Below are 17,971 nucleotides of genomic sequence, written 5' to 3'. Positions count from 1 at the left end.
CAGGCTGCTCAGGGGGAGCGAATCCGCTCCTCTGCCAGCTGGAAATGGGCATCGCTGGTGGAAGCGCCCAGTGGGCTGCATGTCTCCGGCGCCGTCCCCGTCAGGCGCTGCCGTTCATTACGCCTGTTGGGCACTGCGGAGCACCCTGGTGCTGGGCAGACAGCACACACAGCTGCTGGTTTCAGCTCGCGCATGCAGCACCAGTGGCAATTGATGGGAAACTGTGGAAACGGCCCAGAGTCTCCTGCTGGCCAGGGACGGGAGGGAGGAATGAGCCTATTGGGCAGACAAGGGCAGCCAGGCAGAGCAGGGTGTGATGTGTTCAGCTCCAGGCCTTGTCTGTGGCAGTCCCCAAAATGGAACCAGCTCTCGCTGGCAGGGGCGGATAAGAGTGCCGTGGGGCCCAGGGTAGCGCCGTGGGGCCCAGGGTAGCGCCGCGGGGCCCCCCCTTTGACACAGCGCATGTGCCATGGTGCCAAGGCGCATGCGCGGGGCCCGGGGCAGCTGCCCCACTCGCCCTGCCCTAAATCCACTGCTGCTCGCTGGCTTTAACCACTAGGCCATGCTTCCTACAGTGCCTTTTAGTCCAAACCCTGCAGACCCGCAGGGAGGGGAGAAATGGGGGCTGTCGCTGCCAGGATAAAACCTGGGTGGGAGATCCTGCACAAAAGGGGATGAGCCAGCTTATCAGCCGGGTGTTTAATGGCCTGCCCAGGGCTCTGCCTGACACCTGCTGCAGACATGTTCAAGAAACCTCACCTGGGGCAGCGGTGGGAGAAGTTTCCTCCTTGCAACTAGCTCAGGGGTGGGCGATAATTGTTGATGGGGGAGGGGAGGGGGTCACTCCAAGATTTTGGAAAGTGGTCAAGGGCCTCACTCTTCCATGATATTAATGGACATGCGGGGCCTGGGATGGAGGTTGGGTGCAGAAGGGGGCTTGGGGTAAGGGACTGGGGTACAGGGGAGACGAGTCTGGGAGGGAGTTGGGATGAAGCAGGCGGTTGTGACCTAGGGCAGGGGATTGGAGTGCAGGGGTTCGAGATGTGTCCTAAGGTAGGAAGGAGATTGTGATCTGGGGCAGGAGATTGGGGCCGGATCTGGGAGGGGGTATGGGTGTAAGAGGGGGACAGAGGGTTTGGGTATGTTGGGGGGCAGGGGGAGAGTTGGGGCAGGAAAGGGCTGGGGTGCCAGAAGCAGGCTGTGGCAAGAGACTTACTTGCCAGCTGCCAAACTAGTTTGCCTGCCTGCAGAGCTTAAAATGTTTCCCAGCCAGCCTGTTTGCCTGGCCGTGTGCTTCATGAATAACTGAGCCCAGGAGAGGGGGCGTGATTCTTCTTAGCTGCCTCTTATTCTAACAAGCAGCTCCCGTTGGCTGGTTTCCCCCAGAAAATTGCCGTCATCTATGTGTCTGACAATTTTATTCTTTACTGTAGTTTCAACTAATTTACCTGGTACTGACAGTAGACGTACCAGTCTGTAATTGCCCGGGTCACCTCGAGAGCCCCTTTTAAATATTGGCTTCATGTTCGCTATCTTTCCAGTCATTAGGTATGGAAACCAATTTAAAGGATGGGTTACAAACCACAGTTAATAGTTCCGCAGTTTCACATGTGAGTTCTTTCAGAACTCCTGGGTGAATGCCATCTGGTCCCAGTGACTTGTTGCTGTTTACTTTTTCAATTTGTTCCAAAACCTCCTCTAATGACACCTCAATCTGGGACGATTCCTCAGATTTGTCATCTAAAAAGAATGGCTCGGGTTTAGGAATCTCCCCAATATCCTCAGCTGTGAAGACTGAAGCAAAGAATTAATTTAGCTTCTCCGCAATGGCTTGATCGTCTTTAACTGCTCCTTTTGTATGTCGATCGTCCAGGGGCCCCACTGGTTGTTTAGCAGGGTTCCCGCTTCTGATGTACTTAAAAAACATTTTACTATTACTTTTTGAGTTTTGGCTAGCTGCTCTTCAAACTCCTTTTGGGCTTTTCTTGTTATATTTTTACACTTAAATTGACTAAAGTTTATGCTCCTTTCTATTTTCCTCACTAGGATTTGACTTCTACTTTTTAAAAGATACCTTTTTATCTGCCACTGCTTCTTTTACTTGGTTGTTAAGCCACAGTGGCACTTTTTTGGTTCTCTTACTGTGTTTTTTAATTTGGGGTATACCTTTCAGTTGGGCCTGAATTATGGTGTCTTTGAAAAGTTGCCATGCAGCTTGCAGAGATTTTACTTTAGTCACTGTACCTTTTAATTTCTGTTTAACTAACCTCCTCGGTTTTGTGTAGTTCCCCTTTCTGAAATTAAATGCCACAGTGCTGGGCTGCTGAGTTGTTTTTCCCACCATAGGGATGTTATATTTAATTATATTATGGTCACTAGTTCCTGTGCTCCACTCAGGACTAAATCAAAAATTGCCTCTCCTCTTGTGGGTTCAGAACCAGCTGCTCCAAGAAGCAGTCATTTAAGGTATCAAGAAATGTTATCTCTGCATCCTGTCCCGAGGTGACACGTACCCAGTCGATAGGGGATGGTTGAAATCCCCCACCCTATTTTTTATTTTGATAGCATCACGAATCTCCCTTAGTCCGCCAGATGTGCTGCTCCCCTCCCAGCCTGGGTTTATTCTGCAGGGTTCTCCTCCCAGCAGAGCAGCTCGTTTCTGGAGCCATCACTGGATGTGCTCGTGGTAGTTCCCAGGCCAATATTGGGCTTTTCCTGTAGCCTGCTGTCAGGGCCGGCCCACAACATTTTGGCACCTGAGGCGGGGAGCTCAAATGACGCCCCCATGCCCCTCGCTTGGGCCAGAACTTTGAAAGGGCTCAGTTCTGCCTCTTCCTGTCCACTCCTCTCATGGGACTGCTCTGCTTCCTACCCCAGTAAAGGAGAACTAACAACTTAAAATGCCTCGTTCAAAAGTCCATCTGCGCCAGCACAGACAGTGTTCTACACTCTGGGTCCTTGGGGTGCCGCCTCAGTTCACCTCCTGGTAAGGGCAGCCCTGCCTGTGGCTTGGGCAAACCCTGGGCTGCCCTGTAGAGCGGGTCTCTGCTGCCAGCAAGGGAGAGGGGGCTGGGGCTGAGTCCCAGTCAGGGTTCTAATGCTGTTTGCGACCCGCGGCGTGACTGCAGGCGAGTCGCTGCGTTTCTCCCTGCCTGTTTGCCCAGCAGCAGCCAGGGGGTAAAGATGCTTCCTTCTTGCCTCCAGGCGCAGGGGGGCTTGTGTGACTGGCACCTGGGGCAAGAGTGCTAATGGGACATAGCACGCCAGAGTCCCCCGGGGGCCTTTCTCCACTCGCCATCAGCCCAGCAGCAGGGCAGGCGCCACTGGCAGCAGAGAGCTGGGAATGGCTCAGGGCTTGCCGGCTTGGAGCCAGGGCAGGAGGACGGAGCCTGAACAGAAACTGCTGCAAGCACTCAACCGCAGACCAAGGATGTCATCAAGGGCACCCCTGCCCTGTGGGTCCAAAGGGCTGCCTGCTAGATCTGGTGGCATTGCTCTGTCTGAAGCCTGGCCTCCAGATCTACTCTATGTGCTTTGCTGGGCATCTCTCAGCGCAGGTTAGTGCACGAGAGGGTTGCTGTGGGGCCAGTCTGCCATTCCCATGGCCTGGCGGGATGGGTTAGGGTTACAAATGGGGTCAACTCTCCTGCCCCCCCAAGCACTTTGACCAGGCTTTCCTTCCCAGCCGGGACTCCTGGGTCTTCCCCACCCACCTTCCAGAGACACTGTGCTGCTGATCCAAGGAGCTGGTTCGTCCCCTTCCGGCACTTGGCGTTCATAGACCCCAGCATTCGCAAAGGCAGGCTAGCAGCAGGCTTAGGGGGAGCGGGGTTATTGGTAGGTGTTGATAAATGCCGATTTCACTGCACACAGACAAACCCCCGAAGTCCAACAATAACAAGCAAAGTTACAGATGGGCAAAGTGCTTGAAAACGTCAGGTCAGAGTCCAAGGAGTTAAACGTTGAATCAGCTTGTCCCAAGTGGCTTGCAGGTGGGGGGTTGTCTGAAGGACGTTTATTTTGTATATTCTGGCACATGGTGATGACAGTTTGTGTTTCAGTGATTAGAAGTTTTCACTGTTTCAATCTCAGCATCTACTGTCGTTAAGTCGCTTTGTCTGAGCCCCGTCCCGTCCCACAACCCGGAGAGTGTCAACCAATGAAAATAAAACGCTGAGAAAGAAACATCAAATTCGCCATCACAATGGCCGGAAACGAACTTGGAAACCTGCCCAGGCTAGCTGTAAGCAAGGTGGCCGTTGGCCGCGGCACCCTTGCTGTGGTACCTGGAGATGGGTGGTGTGGGCGTTGGATAGAGCCCTGCAGGGCCGCGGCTCATGTTGGCAGATACAGATTTCGTATCTACGCAGGGTTCTGCATTGGAGGCTTCCTGGCAGCCTGCTTAGATTCTGGCCAGTAGGGCCAGGGCTGGTAAGGAACTGCACACAGTACAGCCATGGTGGGCTCAGCTCCCCAGCCCAGGCAAGGGGTGCGGTTAGATTGTAAGCGCTATGTATTCTCGGCTTGTGCAGCGCTTGGGGCCTTGGTCTGCTTGGCACTTACAGGCCCTCCAGCCCGCCGGATGGTGACCGTGTACAGGTGGCCCAGGCCAGGGGCATGTTCCAGTGAGGGCTCGCCAGGCTTCACTGGGCTGCATGGCGTTTGGTACAGATCTTGCTCTAGAAGACACAGTGGCCATGAACGGTTCTACCCCATGCCCTGGCTGCAGAATAGAGATGTGAGGGTTTTGCCGGTGGGGGTGGTGCAGTCCCTGGCTGCTGTGGGAGATGGGGGACCGTTCCCCACTCGGCCTCCTTTAATCGTCTAACCGGTTATACAATATGTTTAGCTGATTAGCCAATGAAACAGGATTTTGCATCCCTGCTGCAGAAGAGCAACTCAGAACCAAGGGGTTGCACCAGGGACACCCAAGTGTGTTTGCTGCAAGGAGGGTGGCATGGTAGCATCCTGATCCCCATCCAGCTACCGGGCGCTCTCATGCCCCCTCCCCGCATCCTGGGAGGCATGTCCTTGGGAGTCTCTCCACCTTCTGTTTTGCAGAAGAGGACGTGGAGAACTTCGACGTGACAAACCTGTCTCAGGATGTGCTGCGGAGCATCGAAGCAGACAGCTTCTGGTGCATGAGCAAACTCCTGGATGGCATCCAGGTAAGTGCCCGGGGGATGGGCCTGCTCAGATTTCTCTCGGCTCCCTCGCTCCCTTGGGTGGCAGAGGTCCCCCTCTGGCTACACTCTAGGGGCCTCCCTCCACCTACTGCTCGGATGCCAGGCTGAGTCCTGTCTGCTCTTGCAGCCTGGGGCCCCGACTCCAGGAACGGACGAGTTCCAGTCCCGGCCCACCCACTGACAGTCCACGGACCTGTATCCAGCCCCTCGGCTAAAAGGGGGTAGTGGCTCCAGGGTTTCTGTGCTCTTCAGCCCTGTCTAGCCTGGCTCCTAAAACCACCTGCCCAACGATTGGCTGCCCTCTTGCTTTCCCACCTCCGTAACTCCCCCCCTGCGTTTGCGCTCTCGGGCCTCTTGCCCCCAGGAAACATGCTGCATCTTCTTCCCCCGACATGTGCAGCCCCTCATGTGTCTGCCTTTCAGGGCCTCCTATGGCTGCAGGCTTCTGCCCCTCCCTCTGTGGCTGGTGGTCCCACAGAGGCCTCCTTGCTCAGGGTCCCACAAAGACATGTAGACTTCCCAGTGGCTGTAACAGTTGTCCTGTGCCTCCTTTGGTAGAAACTCTCCTCTCTTTTACCAGGATCAACCTTTGAAAGGGAGAATTAAGGGCCTATTTATGGCCCCAGTCAAATGGAATTTTGCTCTGTGAGCTCCAGATGGCTTTCCTTGCACACTGACTCATGTAGACATTTCTCAGTGTGTTCTCTTGTGAGCTGAGCATCCCATACGTAGCACGAAACAAAGCACAAAACGAGACACACAAAGCCAAACTCCTGCTTAAAACAGAGGGATTGCTGCTTAGCATCAAAGGGGGATCTCAAAGCACTGCACAAAATTGCCTCTGCTTTACAGATGGGGAAACTGAGGTGCAGAGAGTTGAGAGACTCCCCCGAAGTCACCATAGGAGCTGGGAGTGAAGCCAGGAGTGAAAGCCTGGTTCCATGGAAGTTGACAGCAAAAGGCCCAGCAGGGTGAGATTTCACCCCAGGCTCCTGAGTCTCAGTCTGCAGATCTAACTACTAGGCCACCTTGCCTCACTGAGCATTACCCTCATGCTCATGTTTTCCAGGGACTCTGGCTTGCACTGGGCTTGGAAGGGCAGCAAGCTTTCCCAACAGGGGAGTGCATTCCAGAGCGGAGGATTGCCCCTACACTCCCTGTCTCCTGGACAAGTCACATCCAGGGACTCTTAGCCAAAGCATGATGCTGTTCTCCCCAATCCCAAGAGTAGGCAGAAGGCAAGCAGTTCTCTTAGCGGGGTTCCCAGCCCTGGGATGCTGTCACTGCAGCAGCTGCTGCCTTTGACTCTCCCTATCTCCCTGCAGGACAACTACACCTTTGCACAGCCAGGGATCCAGAAGAAGGTCAAAGCCCTGGAGGAGCTAGTCAGCCGGATCGATGGTAGGTGGTGAGGAGAGGAAACCCGGGGGGAGGTCATGCTGTGCATATCTCTTGTTCCTCAATCTCCAAAGGTTGATCATAAGAACAACCAGGATAGGTCAGACCCATGTGTGCTCAGGATCCTGCCTTCTGACAGTGGCCAATGCCAGGTGCCCCAGAGGGAGTGAATAGAACAGGGAATCATCAAGTGAGCCATCCTTTGTCACCCATTTCCAGCTTCTGACAAAGAGAGGCTAGAGACTGATGGACCTGTCCTCCATGAACTTATCTAGCTCTTTTTTGAACTCTGTGATAGTCTTGGCCTTCACAACATCCTCTGGCAGGGTGTTCCACGGGCTGACTGTGCCCTGCGTGAAGAGACACTTCCTTTTGTTTGTTTAAACCCACTGCCTGTTAATTTCATTTGGTGGCCTCCTAGTTCTTGTGTTCCGAGAAGAAATAAATTACACTTCTTACTCACTTTCTTCACACCAGTCATGATTTTCTTGACCGCGATCATATTCCCCCTTAGTTATCTCTTTTTGAAGCTGAAAAGTCCAGTCTTACTAACCTCTCCACATATAGAAGCTGGTCCAACCCCTAATCAGTTTTGTTGCCATTTTCTGAAACTTTTCCAATTCCCAGATAGCTGTTCTTAGATGGGGCAAGCACATTTGCACACGCAGTATATTTGAGATGTAATTGTTCCATAGATTTATGGAAAGGCAAGACGATATTTTCTGTCTTATTACTGATCCCTTTCCTAATGATTCCCAACATTAGGTTTGCTGTTTTAACTGCTGCTGCACATTAAGTGGATGTTTTCTAGGAACTATCCACAATGACTCCAAGATCTCTCTCTTGAGTGGTTGTAGCTAAATTCGTTCCCATCGTATTGTATGTATAGTTGGGATTGTGTTTTCCAATGTTACTTTGCATTTATCAACATTAAATTTCATCTGCCATTTTGTTGCCCAATCACCTAGTTTGGTGAGATCTTTTTGAAGCTCTTCACAGTCTGCTTTGATCGGAACTATCTCGAGCAGTTTTGTATAATCCGCAAACGTTGCCACTTCACTGTTTAACCCGTTCTCTAAATCATTCCTGAATATGTTGAACAGGATTGGTCCCTATACCACTTGTTATCTCTCTCCATTCTGAAAACTGACCATGTATTATCTCCTGGCTTTTAACCAGTTGATCAGTCCACGAGAGGACTTTCCCTCTTATCCCATGACCACTTACTTGGCTTCAGAGCCAGGCTTTCTGGAGATCTAAGTACAATGTGTCCACTAAACCCCCTTGTCCACATGCTTGCTGCCCCCTCAAAGAGCTCTAATAGGCAAGGCAAGATTTCCCTTTACGGAACCTATATTGACTCTTCCCCAGCAAATTGTGTTCATCTCTGTCTCTGATACTTCTCTTCTTCAACCAGTTTGCCTGGTGCTGAAGTTAGATGTACCAGCCTGAAATTGCTGGAATCACTTCTGGAGCTTTTCAGAAAACCTGCCTCCCATTCGGTGGAAAGGTTGATGTAAATGGTCCATTATAAGCCACAGTTAGCAGCTTGGCAATTTCACATTTGTGTTCCTTCTGAACACTTGGGGGAAGCCCGTCTGGTCCTGGTGACGTGTTACTGTTTAGTACTCGCTGGTCATAGTGCGGCGACGGGTCTTTTGTGGGAGAAGTGGAATATTGCACCGGGTGGAAGCAGTTGCTGGACGTGATTTCCCTTTGGATTCCTGGCGCAGGCAGAGAGCGGGCTCATACTGTTCCGCATCCTCCTCCATTCCCCAAGAGGTTCCCATTGCCCAGGGCTGTGTCCTGATCAGGACAGAGGCTACAAACCATGGGAAGGGGTGGAAGTGGGTACAGTAAGTTGGGACGGGTGTAGCTGCATGCAGACGGCTGCTGGCTTGGCTGGAAGGCGTGTGGGAGAAGACATGCATGGGGCGTTCACAGCTGGGGTCATGGCTCGGCAGGTGGGTGAGGACATGGTAGGAGGGTCGTTAGCAAGGGAGGGGACTTGGCACATGGGAGGGGCATCGTTTGAGAGAGCGGGGGGCTTCAGTGCACATTGTAGGAGGGGCTTGGTGCAATGCAGGGGGGCGGGGCCCTGCCCCCTGTAACGGAGCGTGCTGTTTCAGAGCAGGTACACAATCACTTCAGGAAGTACGAGGTCGAATACCTGCAGTTTGCCTTTCGCTGGATGAACAATCTGCTCATGAGGGAGCTTCCGCTGCGCTGCACCATCCGCCTATGGGACACCTACCAGGTACCTAGGGCCTCCCTGGGGCCGGCCCCCCACACAGCCTCACCAGTGGTGGGTGTGGGGCAGTGGCAGGGCTCACTCACCTCTTGGCTGCCTTCTTGTGGAGCCCAGCCCCAGGCCTTGGAGCAAAGGCAGGCTAAGCTGGCCTTGCTGGGGCTCCCCTCAGGCTGACTCTGTGGCAGGGACTGACCCGAGTTTTGTGTCCTTCCCAGTCGGAGCCAGAAGGATTCTCCCATTTCCACCTGTACGTCTGTGCCGCCTTCCTGATCAAGTGGCGGAAAGAGATCCTGGATGAGGAGGATTTCCAGGTGACTTCCTGGGGAGCAGCCCCAGTGTGGGGAGGAGGGCGGGCAGTAGAGTTGTGGGTGGGTGGTTAAACACCAAGAAGGGAGAGGCACCACCTGTGGCTGTGGCAAGTATTGATTGCACCCCAGTGATACAGCAGATCATAAAATCTACACCCAGATGCAACCCTCCGAACGGGGGGACCTACCCACAACCGCCCCACCATTAGCTCAGATCAGAGGACAGGTGCTTGGTTACATGGAGAACCTGAGGCTCTGGGATCCTCTGCCAGAGACTCAATCTGCCCTCTGTGCTATGGTCCGGTCTGTTAACGCTGTCCCTTTGTGCACCTCTGTCCGTGCTCTGATCCCCAGAGGCAGGGTCCTGCTGCGGCTGGAGTAGGCCAGGAAAGGGGAGACCCATTTGGATGAGGAGGGAGCAGTCTGTGTGTGCTGATCTCCGACTTGTTCATTGTGTGCTGCAGACTGAGGTCTGAAGGCCTGAGGAAAAGGGCTGGGGGACGTGACCCCATTTTCCAGGGATAAGTGAGGCTGGTTAATGAGGAGTTCACTCCACATTTGGGTGCCGCCAACTTGCAGGAGTGCTGGGTGTGTCTGTGCTGCTGGGAGGTGCTGAGGAAGCTGGGTGTGGTGTTGCCATCTTGTGTACATGGCGGGCTGGAGTGGGACTCAGGAGACCTGTTCCCTGCTCTGCTACGGGTGTCACTGTGTCAGTCCTGGCTAGAAAGTGCTACTGTGCCTGTCAGACCACGTCTGCATTTGCCCTACAGCGGAATCCTCGCCCCACTCGATCCAAAGTAAGAACTCCCTTTTCCCTTGTTCCAGGGTCTTCTCATGTTGTTACAAAACCTACCCACAATACACTGGGGCAACGAAGAGATTGGACTGCTCCTGGCTGAAGCCTACAGACTCAAGTACATGTTTGCAGATGCCCCCAATCACTACCGCCGGTAGGGGCCAGGACTCGGCCTCCCCGCCCCGGCCTGATCTAATCACTGTGGCATTTCATCCTCGAAGTCCTTGGACACGCCGGCCAGGAGCCACTCCTAGCTGGGCAAAGCTCACATCGACTTTTGTCGTAGACTTGTACATGTGCCTGCCTGCCACTCCACGCGTGGATGTGCCACTCAAACAACCATCAGTATTCCATGCCGCCTATGGCCCAAGGCGGGGGAAGGAGGCAGACAGTGGCAGCTTCTGAGCCAACGATGGAGCCTCTGGATGCCCCTGCAGGCCTGGCTTGGCTCTCATCAGCCATCTTAGCCTTGCTGCCTTGCGTTAACCCACCCAGGCACACATGCTCCCAGCTGGGTTCGTTTTCCCTTCAGACACAGACGAAAATGCCTTACAGAGACCAGCCCAGTGGAACCCTTTCTGAGGGCGGCAGTGCAGTAGGATGCAAAAAGCTCTCAGGGCCTTGCTTCACTCTAAGTGTCTGAGGAAGGGCAGCATTTCACGGGCTAACCGGAGACAAACTCACACTCTTTCTCTCATGCAGCACATGGGTGCACATGGGTGAGGGAGGCTGGCTCATCCATGCACTGCCTGTGTGACATGTCCCCTGGACAAGACTTCTCCTGGGGCTGATCTGACTGCACAGCCCCCGCCCCCGCCCCCAGGAGGGCTGGCAGGGGGGGAACTGTGCCTCTTGAAACCCTCTTTCCATGACGACACTCCTCCTCCAAGGCATATGTGTATATTGTGGTCTTGTGTATATGGGTAAGAGATGTACAATATACGTCTTGTTTGTAGCAGATAGGGTTTTATATTTATAACGTGCGTCTCGTGTGCAGAGGCTGCCTAGGCTCACGCACCATAGAGCTCTGGGCTCTTGTGGTGCTGGAGGTGCCAGGCTGTAGGCATTTCTGCACTAGCACATTAAGAGACGAGTGTTGAATTCCTATTAGGAAAACTTGACTAGAAACTTACATATTGGTTTCAAGTCGCCTGCAGTGCAGGTGGGGCTGAGCCTGCCAAGGACATGGGAGTGAAGCCGCCCCTGGAAGAGCTGGGACGTGAACTGCAGGGTGTCTGTCAACCATCTCCACGCTTGGCGGGGCCTTGCAAAGGGCGCTCCGGCGACCTTCCCCCGAGCACTGTAACGTGGCTGTTGTCTGCAGTGGCACCTTGGGCTGTGGCTGTACAACCCTCCAGGATCCTTGTTAAAGGGGAATGCTTTTCTCCTGCCTCCCTGTCAGATTGGCCCATTGGCCCTTCAGGGCCAAGAAGGGAACCCCAGGCTTGCCTGTGCATCTGTCACACTCCTGGGGAGCAGAGAGGACTGAGGAGATGACTTATGCCCACATGATGCCTCCCTCTCTGCTCTTCCCCTCCCCTAGACCTTGCCTCAATGTGCTTTTAAAAACCAACCTTGAATGTTTTAATGTCACATTTTATTCTGGCCAAAAGTCTCCATCTCCTTAGTGCCAAGTGTTGATCTCTCTGGGCCACAGGGGGAGTTCTTCCTCTCGCACCAAGGGGTGATCGCGCAAGGCTCCCAGGGACCAGAGCTCACTGGTTATTATTTGAATTGTTCTTTTCAGAAAGAGTCCCAGGGCAACAGTCAAATAATTGCTGGTCAGGCCAGAGGATGCGAGAACGGGAAAGTGAGAGCTGTGTTGCAATACAACTCCAAGCAGTGTCTCAAGAGTTGCTTTCCTAATCTGGAGTTGTTTCCTCAGGCATTCTGACTTTTCTTTTTGTGTGTGCCTTTCGTTGTTTTCTTGAGCACACCACCTGGTGCTCATTAGTTTAACATGACTAATTAAACCCAAACCCCAGTAAACCTTGTGCCAGAAGCTGTTTCATTTGTTCAGGAGAAGAGAAAGGGTTCTGCCCCTGGACTGCTGGACGGCCATAGGTAAGTCACTTCACCTTCCCGTGCCTCATCTGTTCCATGGAGATAAGGACACCGAGGCTATGTCTAGACTGCAGGCTTCTTTTGGAAGAAGCTTTTCTGGAAGAGATCTTCTGAAAAAACTTCCGAAAGAGAGCAGCCACACTGCCAAAGTGCATTGAAAAAGTGATCTGCTTTTTCGAAAGATAGCGTCTACACTGAATGGACACTATGTCGTATGTAAGCTGTGATTACCAGGGCTCGACAAATAATGTAGTCTGCTCGCCCGTGGCAAGTAGATTGCAACCCGGAAGAGCAGGGATCGGGTGATCTGCGTATGCGCAGATCGCCGGACAGTGCAACTGGCGAATGGGGCTGGCCGCGGTTCGGCGAGCCCTGGTGATTACTGTGAGCGTAATGGCCACCCGGGCACCTGTGCTTTTTCCGTTTTCCTCCTCTTGCGAAAGAACTCCCTCTTCCCCGTCCGCACATGCCTTTTTCTGAAAAAGGCTTCTTCCTCGTAGAAAGAGTTTTACCAATGTCGGAAAACCCCCTCTATTCTTTTGACTTTCTTTCTAAAGAACGCGATTACAGTAAGGACATAGTTGACGTTTTTTCAAAAATACTCTGTAGATATATCCTGTGTTACCAGTATAGCAGGGGTCACCAACCAGTAGACTTAGAGCCTCTGACAGGGGATCCTGATTGGTTTGGCTGGGAGGCTCTCAAGTGCCTGCAGTTCAGCTGGCCCTCCCCACACTGTCTTGCTGTTCCTGCCCAGAGTTGCCCTGTGGGAGTCTCCTGCTTGTTGTGCAGAGTGGGGGAGACAGAGGCAGGATGCTTTGATGTCACACTGTCCCCCTCCCCTGTACCTCGTCTTCACAGAGTGAGGAGGGTGGGGCCTCAGTGAAGGAGTAGAGCAAGGGTATGTCGGTTTGAGGTAGATCCTGGACTGACAAATTAAAAAAGTGATCTTGTGCTTAAAACGGTTAGAGACCACTGCAGTACAGCATGCGAAACAGTGTGGGGGGACACACCAACCAGCCTGTGGACCTATTGATTAGGCTACCAAGTGGCTATTACTGTGGCCCCTAGAGGCTGCACTGTGTATAGTAAGAAGAGAGCTCACCATCTAAATAGACAAGACAGGCAGAGTGGGAAGTGACTGCCCCAGGTGTCAACTCCCAGCCCTGTGCCCTGTCTGCTCAATCATGCTGCCTTCTCACAGGTGACAACAGGTTTTGGCTAATACTGACCTGAAGTGGGTTCAAACCTTTAGGACCCTAAGGAGGAAAATTTCCCTTTTCTCATCCTTTTCCTGAGCCATCGTGCCAGTTGCTATCTGTGATTTTTTGAGGAACATGCAATCCTCTGGCTATGGCTGCTGGAAAAAATTACATTATAAAAAATGACCATAACTCATAGAAACATCAAATGATGGCCAAAACTGGCAGAAAGCTCCTACCTACAAGGGATAAAGCAACTGTGTTCTCAAAATCGTGCTGTGCAGTGTTGTGGTGCGCAATGCTGTGCAGTGCTTTGCTGTGCAGTGTTGTGGTGCGCAGCGCAGTGCTTTGCTGCGCAGTGTTGTGGTGCGCAATGCTGCACAGTGTTGTGGTGTGCAATGCTGTGCAGTGTTGTGGTGCGCAGCGCAGTGTTGTGCTGCGCAGTGCTTTGCTGTGCAGTGTTGTGGTGCGCAGTGCTGCGCAGTGTTGTGGTGCGCAGTGCTGTGGTGCGCAATGCTGTGCAGTGTTGTGGTGCGCAATGCTGTGCAGTGTTGTGGTGCGCAGTGCTGCGCAGTGTTGTGCTGCGCAGTGCTTTGCTGTGCAGTGCTGTGGTGCGCAGTGCTGTGGTGCACAGTGCTGCACAGTGCTGTGCTGCGCAATGCTGTGCAGTGTTGTGGTGCGCAATGCTGCACAGTGCTGTGCTGCGCAATGCTGTGCAGTGTTGTGGTGCGCAATGCTGCACAGTGTTGTGGTGTGCAATGCTGTGCAGTGTTGTGGTGCGCAGCGCAGTGTTGTACTGCGCAGTGCTTTGCTGTGCAGTGTTGTGGTGTGCTGTGCTGTGCTGTGCAGCGCTCGGAACTGGGGTGACACCACCCCTCCTTTTAGCCTGTGGACAAGCTGAAGTGGGCAGGACATTGACGTCACAGTCTGCTTTCAGCACATGCCCGACCGCGGCGCTATCTCTATGACGTCATGCCGGTAAGGCCCCGCCCCTTATCTCTGTCGGAACACTGGCGATGCCACACACGCCTGCGAGCGCGAGGCGGAGCCCACGGGCGCCAAATCGGTCTCAGCGCCACCCCCCACGAGAATCTGGTTCTGACGTATGCGGGGGGTGGGGCGCGCGCCTAGTCTCCCCTCAGGGAGCTGTAAGTCCCGCCGCCATCTTGGGCTTGCCGCTTACGAGTCACGTGACGCGGGGATGCCCAATGAGATCGCTCATTATTCGGATCCGCCCCGTTAGCGCGAGCCCCGCTGAGGTAACAGCGCCTGCGCGCCTGGCCCCGCGGCCCCCGGACTGCACGGTTGCCTAGCGACGGGGCGTTAGTCCGGCCTTGGCCGCGCTCCCAGGCCAGCGCGCGTGTTTGGCCGGGCCCCGCCTCCCCCGCCGGTCCTGTGGGATTGGGCCCCCCCCCGGAGATGTACGCGGACTGTGGCCCCTTCCCCTAGGGTCCTGACAGCCAGGCTCCCCCCCCCCCTCCCGTGCCATGGAGCAGGAGGGAGCTGGGCGGATCCCAGGCCCTTGCTGGCTGGAGCTGGCCGCCCGCCCACGCGCCCTCAGGCAGAGCAGAGGAACGAGACGCCTGGGCGATGCCCTAATATAGTCATTGTGCTGGCTCCCCAGACGCCGGCCTTAGAGCCCGACTCGCAGCCAGCAGCATCGGCAGTGCAGGGCTGTGAGCCCGAGCCAGCCACCGGCAGCACGGCCTGGCTGGGGCCAGTGGGGCTGTGCATGGTACACCCAGGCGCATGCTTGTGAACATTGGGCTGGCCAGCCTGCGGCGGTGCTCCCGCCACCTGGCTAGTGCCTAAAGAACTATGGGTCCCATGGGCACCTTGTAAAATGGTGCGTTTTCTATGGTCCCCTCAGAGTGTACGCTGGGTGTGGCATACGGGGATCAGGTATGGGTGTACACTGAGTGGCTGGGGGTGTGCGGGGAGGGGGCGTGCGGGGAGCAAGTTTGTCTGGTAGTTTTGGAGTTTCCAAGATCTGGACTTTCCACCGTTATTTAATATGTGACTGGAGCCTTCAGCATCCCCCCTCAGGAGAAGGTGTTTCCTGCCCACCCAGCAGAATTCCTCTGGGGAGGGTAAGCACCCATTTAAACACCTGTTTATGCAAGGAACAATGGTTCCCAAATCAGCCCTGGGCAGAGATGCAACAGTTCTCCCTTGCAAATTCTCTGTCATGGTTCATTTCCAACTCAGGCCAGTCACATTACCATTAGTGCCTCTGATACACTCAGAGCGTGAGCCCATCTTCACCTGCAGCCGGGGCAGGTGTCTTGTTGCTGCACCGGTTCCTTTCTCTGAAAGTCTGCAGAAAACCGCACAAGGGCTCTTTTCCCCCAAGCACAGAGGTAGGTCACAGGCAGCGTTTGGTGAGTTTTATTATTATTAGTGACACGGTGGATGATGTTGTACATGGTGCAAACAAGTTTGACAGTCAGAGGACAGAGCTGAGAATGGCCGTGGTGTTTGCTTGTAGCTTCATGCCTTTTAGTGTCTTTCCCTTCATGTGTGGCGGGATTCAGGATGGAGCCCTGCTTGGTGGTTCGAGGGGAATGTGACGCAGCTTGTTTATAGATCAGCACCCGCTGCACTTACAAAGCCCATTGCCAGCACTAAGGAAATGCACCTTCCTCGCCCCCTCCCCCCAGGGGATGGCCACTAGCCTCATTACACTGAGGGGCACTGAAGAAGCAAGGCTATGTGATTCTCCTAGGGAGTCGGCCTCAGTGTGGCTTAGAACTGGGCACACGCTGCCTGCTCCCTGGGACACCTCAGGTAACTTGGACTGTCCCCCATGTCTTTGAGGTGCTGCTGAGTTACTCCTGGGCATTGGGCCAGCTCAGTGACTGTGTCTTGCTCTGTGAAGCCAAAGGGAGACTAGGGGATGGTGCCTGGGGAGGTTCCCCAGGTCTGACATGGGCTCTCGGCTGGGATGTGGAGTGAGGCTCAGGCATGCTCAGGAGAGGGAAAAGAGGGGGTGGGAGTTTGGGGAAAGGAGTGCGGCAAGGCCTGGGGCAGAGCAGGAGTAAACCACCCCTCAGGGCAAGGAGGAAGGTGCTACCTTGTGGCACTGAGCAGGGAGAAGCTCCCCTCATGCGGATACACTGAGCGGCCATAATGCATCTCACCCAGGGTCAGACAGGCCAGTGCATGTCAACAGCCCACTGCTTTCTTATCACTGGCATCTGATGGGCTCTAGGAAAAGCCTGGGTGGGGACAGGGCTCTGCCAAGAGCTGCCTAGAGCACTTGCCCCCTCCCCAGAGAGGCCTGGAGCATGAGAGCAGTTCTTCAGGGGTGGCGCTGCTCTGAACATGACCCTGCCCATGGTCCAAGGGGGTGTAAAGGCAGGCAAAACGCTGAGCCAGAGAGCGGTCTCTGACAAGCCGTCGGGAAGCAAAGAGCTTCCAGCTAAACAGTTGCCACAACAGCAGCCCCATGGAGCGATTCCCTACAGCCCCTCGCTCCTGTGGCGAGGGCCCCTCCCTGCTATTCTGACATGGGCCCCCCACCCCAAGGCACTGACGCAGACTCCCTTGCTTCTGCTGCACCAGCGCAGGAGCCCTGCACCCACGTCCCTGCCCACACAGACACCCCTCCTCTGGCACACATGCCCCACACCCTTCTTGGTGCTGCTCAGCGAGCAGCAGCTGCAGTGTCTTAAGGCTGTGCAAATCCTGCGCGTTCTGCGCCTCCGGGGACCCAATAGCCAGACCAAGCCAGTTCCCCACCGTGCCCCCAAGGATAGCAGAGCATGCTCCAGCACCTCCACCAGTGTGCTTGGCTGAGAGGGGGGGGTGTGGGGAGCGCTCCCAGCCCATGGCCATGTTTGAAGTGGAGCGAAGGCACATGCATGTTGCATGCAAAGTGAGGGTTCAGGGCAATGTTTTCTCCGCTCAGCCCTCTATCCTGCTCCTCAGTCTCATGCGTGTCCTTCACTAAGGGAAGCTGCACAATGAGCGCCGGATCAGTCTTGGATACCTGGCATGGGGCAGAGGCTACACGGATCCCTGAGGCGACTGGGGAGGTTACATCTCTGGGCCAGATTGCCACACACTTTAGTTATTTCTTTACCCAAAATATCAGCATCAGGTGCATTTCCCTCCCCCCCCCTTCAGCCAACTCTGCATGTGGTAGTCGGCAGCTCTCCCTCCCCTGCAGTGTTGACTCTGAACCCGAGAGGTGGCAATTCATTTCTGCCCTGCGTTCTGCTCGGCGGCACGCCACAGTGTCCTGCTGCCACCTGTCCCCTAGCCAGGGCAAAGCAAGGCTGGTTGGGTGCGGACTGCTGGTTGGGTGCGGTTCTGTATTGGCAGAGCCATGCAGTTCCAGGGTCGTCCATCCTGCAGCTGCTGCCCTTGGGAACTTACACTCCAAACTGTCAGCAGAGAGGCCCAAACAGCTTCCCTCCCATTCCTGGGGCTGTCCCTCACCTGGCAATGGCATGCCGCTTGCTGGTGCTGGCTGCAAAAAAGCTTTAAGAGTTAAAAAATGTAAAAATGAAGAGCAGGTCTGCTGCACACACTGCTTCCACTGGCCCCCGGATGACCCCTCCGTTGGACCCACAGAGAACACTGCTCCTCAGGCTCTGGGCAGGCAGGTGGCCATGGCAGAGTCTCGAAGGACTTGTCATGTAAACAGTCACGAGAAAGGCAAACGTCCTATTTTCTGCCACAGGTCTCATCCCTGCAGAGATCCAGCTTCCGCGTCCTATTGCAACAATTTTGGCACCTCCACCTGCCAAGAGAAGAGGCTC

General features: G+C 54.6%; 2 protein-coding genes across 8 annotated transcripts in view; one reads left to right on the top strand and one right to left on the bottom strand.

Moving 5' to 3' along the window:
• TBC1D22B (TBC1 domain family member 22B) overlaps window positions 1-17,971 on the top strand; it is a 70,663-nt gene that overhangs the window by 21,737 nt on the left and 30,955 nt on the right. For 3 of the 6 annotated variants that reach the window (XM_075910329.1, XM_075910330.1, XM_075910331.1), the window contains exons 9-13: window positions 5,062-5,168; window positions 6,512-6,587; window positions 8,714-8,841; window positions 9,051-9,146; window positions 9,969-12,003. In XM_075910329.1, coding sequence (XP_075766444.1) covers window positions 5,062-5,168; window positions 6,512-6,587; window positions 8,714-8,841; window positions 9,051-9,146; window positions 9,969-10,097 — 536 coding nt within the window. In that variant the 3' untranslated portion in view covers window positions 10,098-12,003. The other 3 variants (XM_075910333.1, XM_075910332.1, XM_075910334.1) reach the window with 3 other exon arrangements.
• Window positions 15,578-17,971, bottom strand: part of LMOD1 (leiomodin 1) — a 40,634-nt gene continuing 38,240 nt past the window's right edge. For both annotated transcript variants that reach the window (XM_006135734.4, XM_075910328.1), the window contains exon 3: window positions 15,578-17,952. In XM_006135734.4, coding sequence (XP_006135796.2) covers window positions 17,926-17,952 — 27 coding nt within the window. In that variant the 3' untranslated portion in view covers window positions 15,578-17,925. The remainder of the gene's footprint in view (window positions 17,953-17,971) is intronic.

The sequence above is a fragment of the Pelodiscus sinensis genome, chromosome 27 (assembly GCF_049634645.1).
Source record: "Pelodiscus sinensis isolate JC-2024 chromosome 27, ASM4963464v1, whole genome shotgun sequence".
Classification (NCBI taxonomy): Eukaryota; Metazoa; Chordata; order Testudines; family Trionychidae; genus Pelodiscus; species Pelodiscus sinensis.
This window is presented reverse-complemented; position numbering and strand designations above follow the sequence as displayed.